Source organism: Polyodon spathula, chromosome 4 (genome assembly GCF_017654505.1).
Source record: "Polyodon spathula isolate WHYD16114869_AA chromosome 4, ASM1765450v1, whole genome shotgun sequence".
NCBI lineage: Eukaryota > Metazoa > Chordata > Actinopteri > Acipenseriformes > Polyodontidae > Polyodon > Polyodon spathula.
In genome coordinates, this window is record NC_054537.1 from 31,579,492 (window position 1) to 31,598,437 (window position 18,946).

The window sequence follows — 18,946 nt, forward strand, 5'->3', positions numbered from 1 at the left end:
AAAATGTGTGTTATTTGTTCACTCAGGGTCCCTTTTATCTAATATTAGATTTTGGTTGAAGATCTGATAACATTCAGTGTCAAAAATATGCAAAAATTCATAAAATCAGGCAGGGGCAAATACTTTTTCACAGTACTGTATATGCCAGTCTATGTTTTACTTGCATTCACATTGGAAATGCTGTAATTTTTTCCTACAACACAGTTCATATGAGAGTTTGGTATGCAAGGGAACAGTAGGTGTAGCTGTGTTAGTAGGTAGCAGATACTTGGTGCGAGCTATTAATAAAACTAAAGTAGTTTTAGCAGCTCAAATGCAGTGAAACAGTACTTTGGCTGTTGTGGCGTAAACATATCACTTCTCTATGGCTAATAAAACAACCGTAATTAGTAATTTTTTTTAAAGTACACAAGAAAGATACAATTTTCATACCTTATGGTACGAATTCAGAAAATCGCACTTCATTAACACCAAGAAAACAGTGACAAGTACTGTTGCTACAAAGCCCATTTTTGTTAAGTAGCTTTTCCAAGCTAAATTTAAAAAATATTACCAGTAAAACATACAATGTAATGCTCTATTTAAAAACACATGAGTCAATGCGTATTTGTGTTACTGTTGGTACTCCTGACTCAGGGAAAGCACACAATATGGAACCGTAATATACTCCTCGTGTGCACGAAAGTTCACTTTGCTAGCAGTGGAAAGAACATGGCCACGACAGATATCTCATCATTCCACCATCCACCAAAATGTGCTGCATGCAAAACTTAGCAATGAATATGCTGATTGTATTGACGATTAAAATTGTCAGATTCTGCGATCCAAGTCAGGCTTACAACGCATGTAGTTAAAGTGTTTCCTGTCTTAAGTATCTGCAGATCACACGATGTGTGCAGATATTCGTTCTCCAAGACGAACATCATTTAATATTAATATCAGCGTTCTGTTCTTACTGATGCAAATCTTTGCGCCTCTGTATTGCTCTTGCTGAGCTCTCATACCATATGCCGTATTTTTTGCACATTTTGCTCCTGAAATACTGTATAGTGACACTTACTGCCAGGATTCATCCAAATATTATCATCTAATAATAATTTCCCGTAGTTGAACTGAACAGCAGGAATTTGCCAAAATCATAATTTTATTTAATGTAAATATGTAATTCAGCCATGACACATGCTTTTCTTTGAACTAGTGCAACAGAATAATAAATGTCCACAGAAAGGACAGCAAAACCATGGTTTCATATTGCAAGGGTGTTAAAGTTCTATCTCCACAATAAAACCTAAACATCACATAATGTAGAACTTGAAGTTTATTGGAGATTTCAAATCCAGCTCAACTTGGCTTTGCCTCCCTGAGATTGATGAGTTCTGTATCCAAGGTGACAAAAGCATGCAAATTCAGAATCCATCAATCCCACCCCTCCCCCAAAACCCATTTCAAAGCTGCATCTCTTTGTTTAGTCCAGCTGATTGACTGCTAACAATCTTTGGAATTTTAACAATTTCTATAAGCACTGCTTTGTTTTGAACGTGTGTAGGGAGCAGTGGGTTAAGAAACCCTTTTTGTTAGCTGAGGAGTATTATGTCTCAACATTTTTGTTAACAGTGGACTGTTTTTTGTCGAACAGGCTTTTCCCACCTTGACGTCATGCTGGTGGAGTGTTATGACCCTAAAAGTGACCACTGGAATATTCTTCAGACCCCCATTCTGGAGGGGCGCAGCGGGCCAGGCTGTGCGGTGCTTGGTGACAGCATTTTCCTTGTCGGTGGTTACAGCTGGAGCATGGTATTTCTTTATATGCTATTGTCTTTGGTACTCCATTTATTTTACACAACCATTTGTAGTAGGCATTAATCACCTACTGTGACGTAAATACCACACACACACACACACACACACACACACACACACACACACACACACACACACACACACACACACACACACACACACATGCTAACCTAAACTGTCCTCTGAACTACATACCCTTCAGACTGTTACTGTCAACAAACTTGTTCACAAAGCATTAGCAGCACTGAGTTTTGTTCTTACAGTTTGTTGTATAAAGGTAGTGGCTTTATTTTAACACTTTTTTTTATGTCGTTACACTGGAGTGCATGGAGGTTTCAATTTTTTGTTTGTTAAATAGAATAACTCATTTGTCAATGACATAGCAGACACTTTTTAAAACTTATGTTAAGCCCTGAAAATAGTTTAAGCAGAATAGTGTTGAAGAAAAGTTGCAAAACCTCACACGTGAAAGACTTTACTGATCTTATTGACTTTACTGCTTTATGTCTCCTTAAGGTACACAATGAATTGAGCAGTTGTTCAAATGGTTTCTTCTTAAAAATACATTTGAGATTTACTTATGTATCATGAGGAAACATACAATTTGGATGACCAGATTCAATCTGTCAGTAAATTTTAAACTGCATCATGCACCTCATTGCAAAATAAGAAAGTTAGCATAATTTTGTTTGTGGGACACATATGTCACTTGTACCTTAAAGGGTAAAAGGATGAAACATCAGAAGGCATCGGTGTTTCTGCTAAGCCAGGACACTCCTCAGCTGCCATCCCAGGCTTTATTACATTTTAAATGTATTTTGTGCTTTTTGTGTACAGCAGGCTTTATTTGTCACTTTACACAGGACAAATGAAGCAGGGTTGATAAAACTGGAAGATTAAATTTGTTGTTTACATTAAACCCACACGCACACAAACTCAAATCATATTGCAGCAAGACAACATCAACCCTAACACCCCCCCCCCACCACCACCACCACCACCACCACCACACACATACTTACTTTATTGGATACTTCCTGTTTTGTTCTGTTTGCAGCCCTTGCCTTTAAAAGGGAAAAGGGAGTATATATAATAAAGCTTTGAAACACGATATATTTAAATTTCACTGTGTAGGCTTATCTTCAGAATTACTGTAGGAGTATTAGGAATATTTCAGTTTTGCACATCGTAGGCAAGGGCTTGAAGCTTAGGGTTCCATTTTAGGGACTTATTTTTTTAGAACACAAAACCCATTACAAGCTACTTTTTGTTATTAGTTGCATAACCTTCACATTAATTTATCTGTGAGAATATTTAAGGATGCCTTTGTGTCATTAGACAAAGCACACTGGTCATGTGACAGCTTGCAATGAAACAGTGCTGCATTCACAGTCACAGTACATTTATTATCATTTCTGCTCTTTTGTAGGGAGCGTACAAGTCCTCAACCATCTGTTACAGCCCAGAGAAGGCAACTTGGACAGAGCTGGAGGGAGATGTGGCTGAGCCTTTAGCAGGCCCAGCATGTGCTACAGTTATATTGCCAGCTTGTGTGCCATTCAGCAAGTAATGTACAGTAAACTGTTGAACTGTGAGAAAAGGAAGAAAGATTGTTCTGTTTTTTAATGTAGTCATGGGTAACAGGACCATCCATGAACAACACAACATCACCTTTGAGGCATACAAATTCGGCTGTACTGTCACTTCAAAAACAACCACAGGGGGAAAAAAAGAAGAAATAAGAAGAAATAGAAAATGTATGAATGATATGTACCACATTGTGGTGTGGCAGAGGTATTACTAAAATGGTTTAGCAGGGTGAATCATTTTAAATTAAATTAAACAATGAATTCAACTTTACCCCATGTGGAACTTCGATGAACGTCCTGAGGATATTGTTGTCATAGGGTTTTGAATTGTTTTAAATGGGTTCTGCTGTTTAACGTAAATCCAGAAGATTGGTACCTGCTTCACCAAGTTGAGCCACTTAAACTCCAGAATTAAAGCACTACACTGTCTCCAATTTAGGTGTGAACTTGTTATACTGTGTTCATCATAAAAGATATAAAAATAACCAGGCTTCTTATAAAAATGACCATTAGCAATGATTCCAATCATTGAGCCTTATTACAGAAAAGGAACTGTAATATATATTCCTATATAATGTGAATGGATTGCTCCTTGTTATTTCTTTACCTGCTTCTGTGTCCTAGAGAATATGTAGTTCATTGCATGAGGTATGAAGTGCTCCTGGGATTGTTCTGCTGGAAAATTCTATTGAGGCGTTCTGCAAAGGACACTAATTCATTGTTTTCTGTTCACTGAAAGTGCCCCATGACATTTTGAAATCGGGGCCACCTTAATCCATTGAAATTTTTTATTCCTTGCTTTTTATTTCTGCACTTTAAAAAAACAAACAAACAAAAAAAAAAAACACATTTTGAAGCTTTCCTGCTCTTATGCAGCGAGTAACTCCATTTCAGTACATGCAGGTACTGATAAGGTACAGTACAGTGGTACTTCTGTGTTTATTGGTTCATAACATTGTGATATGATTGGTACTGTATGTCACAATATGAAAATGCCACCACTGTGTTCCCATTCTACCACTTGATCATACAGTTTAGCTGGCCTTATGCTACCATTAGCGGGTAGCAGTGTGGGAGGTGTGGTAAAACATAATTATTAAAATAAGCTATCCTGTGGTAGTTACAGGGTGTAACATAAATACAACAGTGCTCATTACAGGTTCAGATTCAGCTGCTGAGGTCTGATAAAGGTGCATTGTTTCAGACAAGGATGGGGTGCAAGGAGAGGATTAAAATTGATATAGACCTAGTCCTAGAGCTATTATTTAAATCTTTATTTGTACATTGTGCTTCAGCGTACGGTCGTCACTGTTGCCCGTCACTCAGAAATCTGTTGGTTACCTTGAAAGGGTATTTTTAATGTCCTGTGCTTTTTATTAACCTGAATTAAAATGTACTGTAGACCTTTGTATCTTTCAAGACAAAAAACAAAAAAGGCATGAGCTGTTCAAATGCTGAAGAGGGAAATAATTCTGAATGTAAATTTTGTACAGTATTAGATTGTGTAAATGAAGCCTGCTTGTTGAGAAAGAACTTTAAATAAAACTTTATGTAATAAGCTGACTTGTTCTTTTCCTAAGCATTTGTGTAGCATGAAGGCAAGTTTACTGCTAATGTCATTGCTTAAAATAGTAAGATTTCAGTATTGAATTCCTAGTTGTAAACTGATCTGGAATCCAACACTGCTGCAGGTGATATCAGTTCCGCACATTTACATAGCCAGTTTTTCTAGGAAAACATTTGTATTTAGTAATAAGGTATGCATCTTGAAATGAACATTATACAGATCCCTAATGAGGTCACTGGCCCTGTTTTTCTTGAATTCAGGCAATATTTAGAAGAATGTGTATGTTTGATAAAGACCTGAACTTCAGTACCAAAATAACTTACCTAATGAATCTTTTACAATGTGAAAACTTAATTATTAAAGCTCTCAAGCCCCGGAGGTTGCATTCAGTTACCTGAGTAACCCTCCCATCACTGCATATCCTTTGCATCCACACGTTTTTGAGTGTGTTACAGCTTTAAATTATGTATTAATCTATTTTCCAGACAATTTCTAAAAGCTGAGGCTTTGAGGGATAGTAATAAAGGCATTCCTAGCCTTTTTCTTGTTCCGCCTAATGATGTTTGTCCTTGGATCTATGATTTTCAATATGGATTTGCAGTTGTTAGTAAGGTGTTTTTATGATAAACGGTTTGGTAACAGCAGCCGGTAATGTGCACTTCCTAAAGGCTATATATAAAACAGTGGTTATCTGTATAGTATTCTCCCTAATTATATAGAAGTATTCATTATGTAAATACACCCAGTTCCACAGTGCACACACAAACCTTTTTATTAATCATTATTTTTATTTTCCCTGTATCCTCTTTTTTTTTGTCATTTATTTCCTGTTGAAAATGACCAGCTAAAGGCATTTGAACAAATATTTATGGCCTCATACTGGGAACTTGACAACAAACTGATTAAGGACTGCAGGCAGCAAACAGTAGTAATTAAAAAAAAAAAAAAAAAAAAAAGTGAAAACTACCAGCTTTGACCAGCATGCACTAGTTTTGTGTCAGTATTGTGTTTTTATTTGGAAGTGGCATTTATGAAGGCGTTCACACACACACATCACAAAAAAACGAACAAACAACGTTTCAAAAGTAGGTGTGTTTTATTTCTGTCTGTGATGTGTTGCTGTGTTACCCAACCGGCAGCAGAGCACTGAAACCCAGGAAGTTAATGCAATTGGAGAGCGCAAAGAAAGCAGTTGAGAAGGGAGTACGGAGTACACCGTATGCAAAATCAATAACCGACATCAGAAGTAGATAATTAAATAGCATGTTATATAATCGGGACGGGAGGCTTCTGCATGTTCTTAAATAGGTTGATATATGTTACTTTCACATTTGCTTCGCTACAGAAGTAATGAATAGTTGGAGAACTGAAATTGAAAGATCTAACATTATAAAAGTGTCGTTTTTATTTGTATAAAAACAGTGGGTACTTTTAAAATGACTCTCAATTCATTTAAAATGTATCCACAAAATGAAAAATATTAATACAGTATATACGTATTGTGATACAAACAGTCGCCTTGCTTGAGTTTGGGGAGGTCAGAGATGGGGCATGGATGAAACGTCAGATTTTTTGTTATTGAAGATTATTTTGGTTGGAGACGCTTTGGTTGGGAAGACCTGCGTCCTGCAAAGATATATCGATAACAGCTTTCATCATTCCTACGTGTCTACAATTGGTAAGTCCAGGAATTAACATTAACTGTATACTGTACCGGTATCTAAAAAAATAAAAAATAAAAATAAAAATATACACTGTGAGTAATCTTCAGATTCAGTTCGATGTTTATCTGGTGTTTTTCTATATTCAAACAGATTTGTTTTGCATAATAATAATAATAATAATAATAATAATAATAATAATAATAATGTATTAAATCAGCTGTTATAGTGTTCACCTGTACGCCGAAATGCCTTTGTGAATGTTTACTTCACTCTTCCTTCAATTCGCTCTGTTTTTTCAGGAAATAGTTTTACCAGTTTTATTGAGCTTAAGAGTATGTACAATTTGTATGCAGTCACACAAGCATCCTCTCTAGTTCAAGCTTTATGGCCACTCTTTGAATGTAACGGCTTTCTTACTTTTACTACTTCCATCATCTATAGGCATGATGGCCTCTCAGTTTTCAGTCTGGGAATAAAACATACAATACAATACAATGTCTCACAAAAACAAAGAGATGGAAATAAGACTCCTATTGCATAGCAGTTTCACCCATTAGGGGTTTTGCTACAAATTTGATTACCCTTAGTTTATTGGGAACAAGCTCAGATGGGTATCATTAAACTCATAGTAAGACCATGAATGGGTAGAACTGCTATACATGGGAGTCGTATATCCATCCATGAAACAAATATGGAAGCATAACAAACTACCTTCTTAAAGTTAAAAAGTAAATACATAGCAGTAGGGAGCACTGCATCTTTAACAATGCAGCAGTTTATGTCTACTTTCTTTGCTATTTCTATTGTACACAGTTACATAAGAAACAAAGTTAGACAGTCAACTGAACATATGAACAGATGGTAAGTACTGTACACTTACAGGCAGTTACATTATGAATCAGCAGTTTTAACACCTTCAATTTTTTTATCCTTAGGGATTGATTTCAAGGTGAAGACTTTACACTTAAATGACAAATTCATTAAACTTCAGATCTGGTAAGTTTCTGGTAAAAAGCTTAGACTGCTAACTCATCTTGATAGGTCCTCCCCTGTGGGAACGATGAATGTGTTTTTACATGAGGTCTGTATAACACATAACAGGTGCTTGTTTTGGTGTAAACTGTATTAATATAGTGATGCCAGGCAGTTTCACAATGTTACGAATTACTTCAAATAATTATTTAAGCTTACGGAAATGCAATCTATGGATTTATTTTTGGGTGATAATTTACATGAAAAGTCAGCTATTCAATGCTTTTTCTTTTGAGAGGAGACATCTCTGCTACTGTGTAAATATGCGAAGGTGTGACTAACTCATGGTAAAATCTTGCAATGGAAAGTAGCCTCTGTTTCCACCATTGCTGGCCTTTACATATACAGTTGTAGTCAAAAGTGTACAAACTCCAATGGAAATTTATAATTTCTAGAAAAACAAAGAATTTTAGGAAAAATATTCTGTAGCAAATGTTTTGCCTACATTGCAGCTGCAGCTGTGAGACAATGGATAATAGGATGAGCCAGACGTGTCTTTTTTTAACTATACACACAAAACAGCCATTCTGTTATTTGGTTGCTTAGCTGTATGCCACGTATGCATAGTTATAAATTGTTTCCCTTATATGCTAATATCTGAATCATCATTGACTATCCCTCTGCTTTACTGACAGTTTTAAGGTATATAAGAAACTGATCCAACTCTGTATGTTGGGACACTACTCGATGATTATCTAGCACCCTGTGTGTTGAGAGTGTTCTCAGTTTGCAAACTTAAGAAATAAAGGCCTGTGTGTTTGGAACTCGCAGTCTCTCTTCCTTTTATTAGAATTTCCACAACATAATGCAGAACCTAATTCTAGAAAATGCTGGATTGTAGGTGAACATTCTTAGAGAGTATAAAAGGGTTAGGCATAGGATGATTGCTGTCATTACCAATAAGTCAATGTGGGGAAAAGTAAAGAGCTATCTGAAGACCTTAGGCAGAACATGATTTCTTGTCATAAAGCTGGAGAAGGATTCAAGAAGATGTACAATAATTTCAGTATCTCAATTCAATTTCAACTATTGTTTCTATTATCAAGAAGTGCAAGACTTATGATACTGTCACAACGCTCCCTCAGTCTGAAAGAAAGAAGGTTCTTTCACCAAGAACAAGTAGAAGAATTGTGAGGAAGGTTAATAACAATCTGAGATTGACAGCCAAAGATATTCAAAGTGAATTGGCTGCAGGTGGGACTGGGGTTTCCATTTCAACCATAGGTCGAGTATTGCATGGTGAAGGTCTCAATGGTCGCAGGCAAAGGAAAAAGCCACTCTTAGGAAAACATCACAAGGACAATTACTTAAAATTTGCAAAACAGCATTTGAATGATGGATATTAGTTTTGGTCAAAGGTTTTGTGGAGTGATGAAACACAAATTGAGCTATTTGGTCAAGCTGATAGTCGTTACATTTGGAGAAAGTCAGGTGAGACAAACAAAGAAAAGAACACCATACCTACTGTCAAGCATGGAGCTGGTAATATCCTTCTATGGGACTGTTTTTCCTCTTATGGCACTGTTATGTGTTCCAATGCTTGGTAAAAATGGATTCCATAGCATACCAAAAGATAATGGCCAATCATCTGAAACTCTCCGCTACAGAACTTGGTTTAAAGCACAACTGGACTTTCCAACACAACAATGATCTAAAGCACACATCAAAATCTACTTCAGAATGGTTAAAGAAGAATAAAATCAAGGTTCTGGTATGGCCTAGTCAAAGTCCCAATCTAAATCCGATTGAGAATCTTTGGTAAGAGTTGAAGAAGGCTGTGCACAGGAGTAGTCCTTTGAATTTGAATGAACTGGAACAATTTTGCATTGAAAATTTGTCATAAATCGCTAAAGAATCATGCCAAAAGCTAATTGACAAATATCCTAATAGCGTAAAAGAGGTTATTATTGCTAAATATGCTTCAACTAGCTATTAATTTAATTTTCCTTGTCAGGGTATGAATACTTCTGTATTAGCATTTTTTGAGTTTTGCAAAATAATTGTAGACATCTATGTCTTGTAACTTTTTTCTTGTACCTCATCCAGAAAAACAAAACTTTTGCTACAAAAGATTTTTCCTGTAATAATTTGATTTCGAGAAATTTCTAGAAATTATACATTTTCATTGGGGTGTGTAAACTTTTGACTACAACTGTGTCAGACCTGTCAACTCTTCAGTATTCACCGGGTGTCTCCTTTAGGTACTATTGTGGACAGTTAGTATAGTCTCAAAAACAATAAATTAAAGGACCTCCAAAAACTGTAGGTGATAAAGAGATACCTTCGATTGTCGGGGTAACGCTCTCAGGACCTCAATGGGACCTCCACAGTAAGCTGTGTCTTATTATAATGTACAAGCCTGTTTTCAATATCGCTCTCTGAAAACCATGGTGGATTTACATGTTACAACAAGCCAAAAAAAAGACTGCACTCCAGACTGTTCAAAGTTCATAAATCGCGTTTGTTCAACATGAGTGAATGTCTCAAAACTGGAAATCTCTTCTTAGAAAGATGGTATTAACTAAGCATGCAACAAAATCACACAAAACAGTTTCACAATTAATATCACATTAAAAGCATTACAATGAGAACTAAAGTTTTAAACAACAATTTGCCAAAGAAATACACACTGTCACTGTAACAAGGCCCCTGACCTAGTTGGATAGATAAAGGGGCATTCAGAACAGAAAATAGGAGGCACTTTTTTATACAGAGAATTGTGAGGTGCTGGAACCAAATCCCCAGTAATGTTGTTGAAGTTGACACCCTGGGATTCTTCAAGAAGCTGCTTGATGAGATTCTGGGATCAATAAACTACTAACAACCAAATGAGCAAGATGGGCTGAATGGTTTGTAAACTTTCTTATGCTCTTATGATACTGAGAGCTGATGGCTCCAGGTGCAGTCTTGTAATTTCTTAGAATCTGACAGAGCAGCCAACAGGTAGCCGGTAGCCAGAGGTCAGGGAGCAGATCAGGTGATCCGAAGGGTGGGCATCTAACAATCAGAGGAGCTCAGATGAGCAGTAAGGAGATCAGAGGGGCTCAGCGGAGTGGTCAGGAGATCAGAGGGGCCAAGAACTAATGTTTACAGCCGGCTTTTATACTTTTCAAACAAAGAGATGGTTTGAATTTCCTGCCACATGCTCCGATTGGCTAGCTTGTGCCTGAATGGGCTTGAAACCTTGATTGATCGCTCCCCTCCTTCCTCTGTCTGATTTAGTTCATTATCATAATCTGGAAAGGGGAAGCTTTTAAAAAGTGCATAACTTTTTGTTTGCATCTTGTACTCGTAGTGGTTTTAAATCAATATGATGTGACATTTGTCTTAAATCTTCAAGTCTTTAAACAAAGTCATTTTTCTCCCTTTCTCTCACTAGACTAAGTAATTCAATCTCACAGATGTGTTTGATTAGCCTTTTGTTTCCGGAGTGCCTGATACATTCAAGGTGTTAGATCGATCGGTATTGCTAGGCAAAGCTAGACAAATTAGATTAAAGTTAATTCAATTTAGCTTTCTGTTAAAATATACAATATCCACGACATTTGCAATATATTTCTAATGTCAAAGACAGTATGATCTACATGCCCGTATTTTGGACCCTTCTCCCGGACATCTCCCAGGACAGATTTTCTTCCGCATTTTTCTGTTAAACCCACTTATATCAGAAAACCTTTAATGTCTACAAAATTCATGTGCGGTGTGTGGTTACTGCAATCCCTGTCTGTACATAGCAGGGTTTAGGATGCAGGAGAGCCCTGTGGCAGGCATGCATTCAGTGCACAAGGCAAGTTCACATACTTAGCCAAGCACCTGCAGCACCCCCCCCCCCCCCCCTCTACAGGGGAAACAGTAAAAAAGGTACCCCCCTCCCCCCCTGATTTTTCAAAAGTTGACAGATATCAGATTTCAGTTTAAAAAAGCTCTCGTATTTTGAAAACCCAATGTTGACAGGTATGCTGTGTATATATTAAAAAAATACACTCAGGACTGCTTTGCGGACCACTTTTGGGCCTCGGGCCACAGTTTTGTAACCCTTGACCTAAATCATAAAAGACTGGAGATTATTTGCATTTTAACACTAGTAATTTATAGCTGTCTACTGTCCAATGCAGATATGTATACTGGATGTTGTGTTTTGCATTCAAGCACTTCCTTAAGCATACACTTACAGTGTACATCGTCTGTGAAACAAAAGGAATGGTTGAAAACCAAGAAAAAATATTTAATTGGAAAATATAAAAGCTTTCACTGTGTTCTCCCCCTATTAGATAGACATAATGCATCACTTGACCTAATACTTTCATCTTCATAATATTTTGGAAGATGCAATGCAGACCTGGGGTTAGGGTTCAATTATAATTGTGTAATTTCTAATTTATTACAATGCAATTAGAATTTGAATTGGAATTGAACCTTAGCACACCTGCATAATTGTAATTGTAATTACCATAGCATTGCTCAATTACAATTCAATCACACACTTTTCCAAGGTTCACAGTTCCATGTTGTGTTTTGCAGTGAGCGAACATTCGTCTTATATTTTCAACCACTTTTAAAGAAACCATTTGTATGAAAAAAAACGTTATATAGGATGTTTCTGTATTTGTACCTGTGATTACTGCTTGGTAGAACAGAATAAACCTGTTAATGTGTGCAGTTGTTTCTGTAACTTTTTTGTGTAATTATAATTATATTTGCTATTACTGCAGCATAATTGTAACTGTAATTGAACAAAAGAATATTGTAATAGTAATTTCAGCAAACAATTCTGCCGTAATTTTAATTGTAATTGACACCTGGTCTGATGCAATCACATTTTCATAGATAGATGTTGTCCCACATTTGGTCACTAGAGGGGATCAGTCCACTCTTGTCTGAGGAACATAGAGGGCTGACAATTTGCACATGAGTGTGTTTTAAGCTTTATTGTTTCCTTTGTTCTTTTGCCAGGGATACAGCTGGGCAAGAGCGTTTCCACACCATATCAACTCGTTATTTCCGAGGAGCCCATGGGCTGTTAATTATCTATGACATCACAAATTCATTGAGCTTTGAAAATGTTGTTGGATGGATGAAAGATGTTGACGCGGTGAGAACAATAAGCATTTTGGTAACTTGTATCGTTGCTACATAAGATATGTTTTAATAGGTTAGACAGTGCTGTATCCTCCTTTAGTTCAAGGCAGACTTGCTCACGTTGTCACTGTTTTTTCAACCCCTACATTGTGGATAAATAGGAGAGACTTCTACATTATTGGTTGCCAGTAAAACATTTCAGGAGCTCCAAAAATATATTTTTGCAATTAACCTAACTGGTTAGCCATTGCACAGCTTTATAGCAGTTTGCTCATTTAGAAACATCTTGAATTACACTGGATGTGTGATAGTTTTAGTCTGATAAAATCTGTGCATGAATTCTGTTTTTGTTTTTTTGTTAGAATGCAGGTGAAGATGTTGACAGAGTCATTTTAGGAAACAAGTGTGACTTGGAAGAAAAACGAATCATCTCTAAAGAAAAAGGAGAGAAGGTAGGTTAACAGAATGTTTATTACAGTCTCACAATTTACACGTGCACAAAGAAAGATAAGCATAATCCAGTCCATCTGATACGACATAATGCTGGGGATGGTTTGTTTTTGTTCACAGTTACTACCAGTTCTTTTTAGTGCTGGGACGAATGCAGGATTTTCATGTTGAATATTCGCTCATAATTTTAAATATCTTTGTTTTTAAGTAATAAAAGCCATTATATTGCTCAGAACGCAGACAGAGACAGCATAGCAGCAGAGGCAGTGGGCGTGGCCCCTGTGTGTGTGCCTTTATTTGACAGCAAGACGTTACACTGTGTAACACATTAAAGTAGAAAAGTATCCCAGGAGTAAAGAATACATTGTGTCGGCCTTACTGTACCCCAGTGAATTAACTACAAAACAAAGAATGCCAAGTAGCAGTTCAAGCTAAATGTTGTTTTGTTTATTCCTAAAATAAATAGTATATAAAGTTGACACTGCATGTTCCGTTGTGTTGCTACAATTGTTTATGTTTTTTTAAACTTTTAAATTGCATTCCCTGCGTCAAGATGGCTTCCCATGTACCTGCATGGACCTCTGAGAACTACATTTCCCATTGTCCTCCTGCTCACGTATGTAACTGAGATGGATTTACCAGTGAGCAAGAGGATGATGAGAAATGTAGTTGTGAGAGGTTCATGCGGGTACCTGGGAAGCCATCTTGAGGAAGGAAATGCAATTTAAAAGTTAAAAAAATTATCAGAATGTAAAAAAATAAAAAAATAAAAAAATTAAATTAAACACTTCACGCACCTTATGTAAACAGTTTTAGCAACACATCAACTCGCTCTAAAGCACAACGCATTTTTAACCCAGATGGCCTTCCATAGAGATCACTGTTTGTGCGCGTGCATAATCTGGTTTGTTTACTTTTTGCTGTCTAAAACTTTTAAATGGTGGCTCAAGAGCTGCTGTGTTGATCCTATTATATATATATATATATATATATATATATATATATATATATATATATATACACACACACACACACACACACACACACACACACACACACTGTGTGTGTAATATATATATATATATATATATATATATATATATATATATATATATATATATATATATATATATATATGTCACATATCACAGAGCTCTTGCATTTGCGCAACTTCTGGTGAGGTGGTAAATAAGTGCAAGGTGTTTTTGTCATTTCTAGCAAATACGAACATCTGATTTTTTTTGTACCTGAATACATGTCAAAAAAAAAAAGTTCAAATATTCGCATATTTGTGGTCCAATGTTTAAAGAAAAGGACTTGTAACCAGGAGGTCCCCGGTTCAAATCCCAGCTCACTCACCGACTTGTTGATGTTGTAAGTAGTTCTGCAGGTGATGCATAGTTCACACACCCTAGTCTGTGTAAGTCATCTTGGATAAAGGCCTGCTAAATACTAATAATAACAATATTTATTTTCCAGTTCAGAAAATAGTTCAGTTTGTAAATTGCCTGTACTGTCCTACAAAAGTAAATTATGTGAAAGTATAGTCAATCCCACAGCTGCCACTAATGTAACCGCCTTCCTTTGTTTACAATCCACACGGCTCTGTATGTTTTTCTTAGTTTTCAGGAAATCTGTATTCTTAATAATTAAGTACAGTCCACTTCCAACCGAGCAACACCAGTAATAGCAACTAATGGCGACCTAAGAAACAGGTCCTTTCAATTCCTCTCTCACACTCACTGATTAACAGAAAGCTTGAGGTTATGAATTAGATCAACATTGTGCATACAATATACTAACACAGAATGCCCACTAACCATCGTGTCACAAATTAGTGAGCAGAATGACAGTGGCAGTTTGTCCAAAGTTTATGTTACTGGTCATCAAGGAAAAGGTCAGTAAAAACAAGGCAAACTAATCAAGAGACTTTGTTTTACAGCTTGCCTGGGAGCATGGAGTGAGGTTCTTTGAGACAAGTGCTAAAGATAATGTAAATATTGAAAAGGCTTTTTTGGCTCTTGTGCAAGATATAATGAACAAGGTAAGTTTTAGCACTAAAGAATGTAGCATTTGATCAACTGTATTTAGAACTTATAAAAAAAATAACTTGCAGTGGGCAATAAGAAAAAGAGAAGAACTAACACATAACTGTGACTAACACTGAGAGATCAGTATTTCCATTCAGGAGAATTTCAGAAACTTGTACTGTAAATACAGAATCATGTGAAGAGGTCATTTATTTATGTTTCTTTTCCATACAGAATTATATCTACGGTCAAAGGACTGATGTGGTCAACCTTAAAAAAACAGAAAAGAAAAAATGTTGTAGCAGATGATAAACTCTTTCTGAAGAACAGGACAATGCCTCTGTCAAAAAAAGTATCCTTGAAGCTTTGTATAGCTCAGGTTATATATATATAAAACCACCAAATTATATATATATTCAAGATCTGTCATCTCCTGTTATATTATTTTTGGTGGTCTTTAAGCCTCTTTCATCACTTTGCATGTTGGAGATGTTAAACTGATTGGTCTGTAGTTACTGGGGTCACTGCATATATGGTTATATTTGGAAGATATTTTCAAATATTTTTATTATAATGTATTTTTTGTTTTCATTTTACCTCTCCTTTATATTCTGCTTGACTATTACATCTGTTACTATTGCAATTCTGTGTATTCCACATTGACTGGTCTCTGAATTTAACTCATGCTATTTTGTTATTCTGACAGTCATGAAATTGTTCTAGACTGTAAAGGAAACCAATATCAGCATAGAACAATCTGGTTTTACTGAATCGTACAATTGTTCTTGCCCATATATGGTTATAAGTGTCCTTAGTAATGATCCCACACCCTTTTTAAAACAAGTTAATTAGCACTTTGATCAGACATATTCACGATGGATGAAAACATGTTGTTCTACAAAATAATACATAAGTTTCCACGTGAAACTCACATTTAGATCACATAAAAATCACAATATCTATATTTTATACTGCTGTTTTCATTTTGCAGCCCATCCATAATCAGTTACATTTCTTTGAATAAAAAGCTGCATTTTCATTTTAAAAACATACGCGCATCTTTCTTGTAAATATATTTAAAAGCAGGCTATTAGGATGAATTAACACCACCTACTGTTACAGGTGCAATACTAGATACAACCTGGTGAGGTCCCCACTACTTTAAATGTAATGTATTAACATTGGTCATTTATTCTGTCTCAGTTAATACAGTTACCAAATACAATTCCCAAATGTTTAGTTTAAAGATTAGATACTTTGTTTTGTTTATGTGTACAGTGTTTGTCATTAGTCAGTGTTTGTTTCTCTTTCCTGTGTTTCTTTCTATAAATCCCACAGTGTATTTTTAAAGAAGTGTTTATTTACCCAGATAATACAATTCTACTTTAAATCAATTAAGTTTACAATACCTTCATTTGTTTATTGTCATAGTATGCAAATCAAAGATATGTGATTGTCCTGTACTTAAAAAAAAAAAAAAAAAACTTTAACAAAATGTTCTTTAAACAAAATATCTACTTTAAAAAAATACTTAGTTGGCAAAAAAAAGAGAAAGCTATCTTGTGGTTTCTTTGTTTGAAATGATAGCTGAGTGCAGGTATCAGGTGAAAGAAGATAACTTGCCAATGGCAGGTTTTTAGTAAAAGGCTCAAGTTTCATTCAAGCACTTTGATCCTGTGTTCAAAAGTATTTTACAAGATGTCCTAAATATCCCTGTGTCTTTCGTAGTTCTATGAAAATGGCTGATGCTCAGAAATAAGCAAATTACTAAAGTTTGGTCCACAGCAAAAGTTTACATAATGTATAACGGGTACTTTAAAATTATGTGGTGGTTAATCTGGAAAACCACATTTATAACACTGTACTTTTTTTGTGAATGAACTTCGTCTAACTATTGAATCGTGTGCTGTCTAGGAAAAAAAAAGCAGACTACGGTTCATATACAATTCAACATACAGCATGAGTTGAATAAAAAAAAAGTCTGCAATTTGTAAAGTAACTGTCTCCTATACAACTGAGACTGCAATTTCCAGCGTGATGTAATCCTTAATAAATTACACTGAATCTCCTTGGTTCTTGGTTTCTGTCATGATGGGACTTTGATCAAGGGGTGATAGTAGGTTATCAGATGGCAAACAGATTACTGTTATTTCAAAAGGAACAAAGGGGATCTGTTCAATTGATCTAAACCAGTGGGATTCAACCTTTTTCAATTCAAGTACCAGTGTTTCCAGCAGGTGTACCAGTAACCATGTGCAATCCTAATGGTTGTTGTAAAGCAGAAGCCTACCCCATTGTAACCGGTTTTCTCACAAAAAAAATGTGATGGCATCATCTAATTATTTGACAAGAGTTCACCACAATCAACAACACAGTGGCTGCTTTGGTTCCCCATCAGTAACTTTGAAAGTTCACAACAGATACCACTCCTCATTATTTCTCATTTATCTGTGATTCAGTGGTACAAACAGATTGATACATTACGATAGTGTGAAAAGTCTTACGCAAATACTTTGATTTCATCCTCCATTTTTTTGTTTCTGTTTCATCCTCTGCTCTGGAAACCATAGTAAAGAATAACTGACATGGGATTGGCATTGACAGGTGCCATAGTGTGTCATTCTATACGAGCCACTGGTTAAAATGTGACAGCTGTATAATAAACGTCATGTGGATAAAGGATATTTTACTTCCTGAGCTAGTACAGAGTTGATGATTACATGCACAACATCTTGAGGATGTTTAGCTCACCTATGAGTAAACGATGGTATAATGCAGAAAATACTACTGCTTTAAAAAGTGTGATTTTTGAATTAAACGATTATGAACAGCTTAAACATTAAAATTCAAGATTCTTAAAAGTAGAGCCAGATGACCATATTTAGTTTGCTGTTCATCACCGTCATTACTATTAGATTCAATTTACACTATTAGTATTGAATATTAAATGTAAAATAATAATAATAATAATATAATAATAATAATAATAATAATAATAATAATAATAAAAGGTTGTTGTTGAGCACAAGCAGCAGTAAGATAAATAAGCCAAAATGTTTTATTTTTTATTTTTTATATAACCTGTCTTACCTTTCTGTAAAGCATGAACAAATCACATCTGCTTAAACCGGTATAGGATTTCAGCCATTCAGAACCATCATTCATACATTGAGATCTTGCATAAGAAATCTGTAGTTTTATAAAGCAAAAAAAAAGAAAAAGAAAATACAAGCATCCCGACAACCATTACACTGTTATTGTTAACATTGGCACATAGCCCAGGACTAAAGGAAGACTCTAAAGTAAATTGTTAATATTTGTTTAAATTATGTGCATCACAGTGTTTACACTGAAAGTAGTTACGGAAGTTTTATGACAAGTATATTTTGTTTTATTTCTTTTGTTTTACATACTTTGATTTTTACCTGTAGTCTTTGGAAGAAGTCACTTACAGTAAAGATGTTTGTGGTATATTATACTGGCAAAGAAATACTAGCTTTAAACTACTGAAGTGAGTTACAGTGGAGCACTACCTAATGGCTTTTTAATCGCTCTTCTACAATTGTGTTTTTATAATGCATACCCCTATCAACAGGTCCAGCATCTCATACTGTACATTTGTACTGGGCGCATGAAAAACCCTTATCCAATGGTATGGACCAAAAGCATGGACTTTTCACAAGTTTTTACGTTCTCGCTGTAGGTCAGGTGCCCTGCTTAATATGTGAATTCTGG

General features: G+C 35.6%; 2 protein-coding genes across 2 annotated transcripts in view; both read left to right on the top strand.

Annotated features, from left to right (window-relative positions):
• The window catches only part of klhl14 (kelch-like family member 14), a 35,665-nt gene extending 30,763 nt beyond the window's left edge, over positions 1–4,902 (top strand). Inside the window, exons 8-9 of the mRNA XM_041247688.1 lie at positions 1,637–1,794; positions 3,230–4,902. Coding sequence (XP_041103622.1) covers positions 1,637–1,794; positions 3,230–3,370 — 299 coding nt within the window. The 3' untranslated portion in view covers positions 3,371–4,902. The remainder of the gene's footprint in view (positions 1–1,636; positions 1,795–3,229) is intronic.
• Positions 4,903–6,031: 1,129 nt separating this feature from the next.
• On the top strand, positions 6,032–18,076 carry LOC121314423 (ras-related protein Rab-10-like). Its single transcript, XM_041247689.1, has 6 exons — positions 6,032–6,634; positions 7,556–7,616; positions 12,606–12,744; positions 13,094–13,183; positions 15,124–15,225; positions 15,446–18,076. The coding sequence occupies exons 1-6, from the start codon at positions 6,508–6,510 to the stop codon at positions 15,518–15,520; spliced, it is 594 nt and encodes a 197-aa protein (XP_041103623.1). The 5' UTR covers positions 6,032–6,507; the 3' UTR covers positions 15,521–18,076.
• The last annotated feature ends 870 nt before the right edge of the window (positions 18,077–18,946 follow it).

Coding starts and splice junctions, on each gene's coding strand:
- LOC121314423 (XM_041247689.1), top strand. CDS start 6,508: ATGGATGAAACGTCAGATTTTTTGTTATTGAAGATTATTTTGGTTGGA. Junction 13,184..15,123: donor CTAAAGAAAAAGGAGAGAAG/GTAGGTTAACAG, acceptor TTTGTTTTACAG/CTTGCCTGGGAGCATGGAGT. Junction 15,226..15,445: donor TGCAAGATATAATGAACAAG/GTAAGTTTTAGC, acceptor TTTTCCATACAG/AATTATATCTACGGTCAAAG.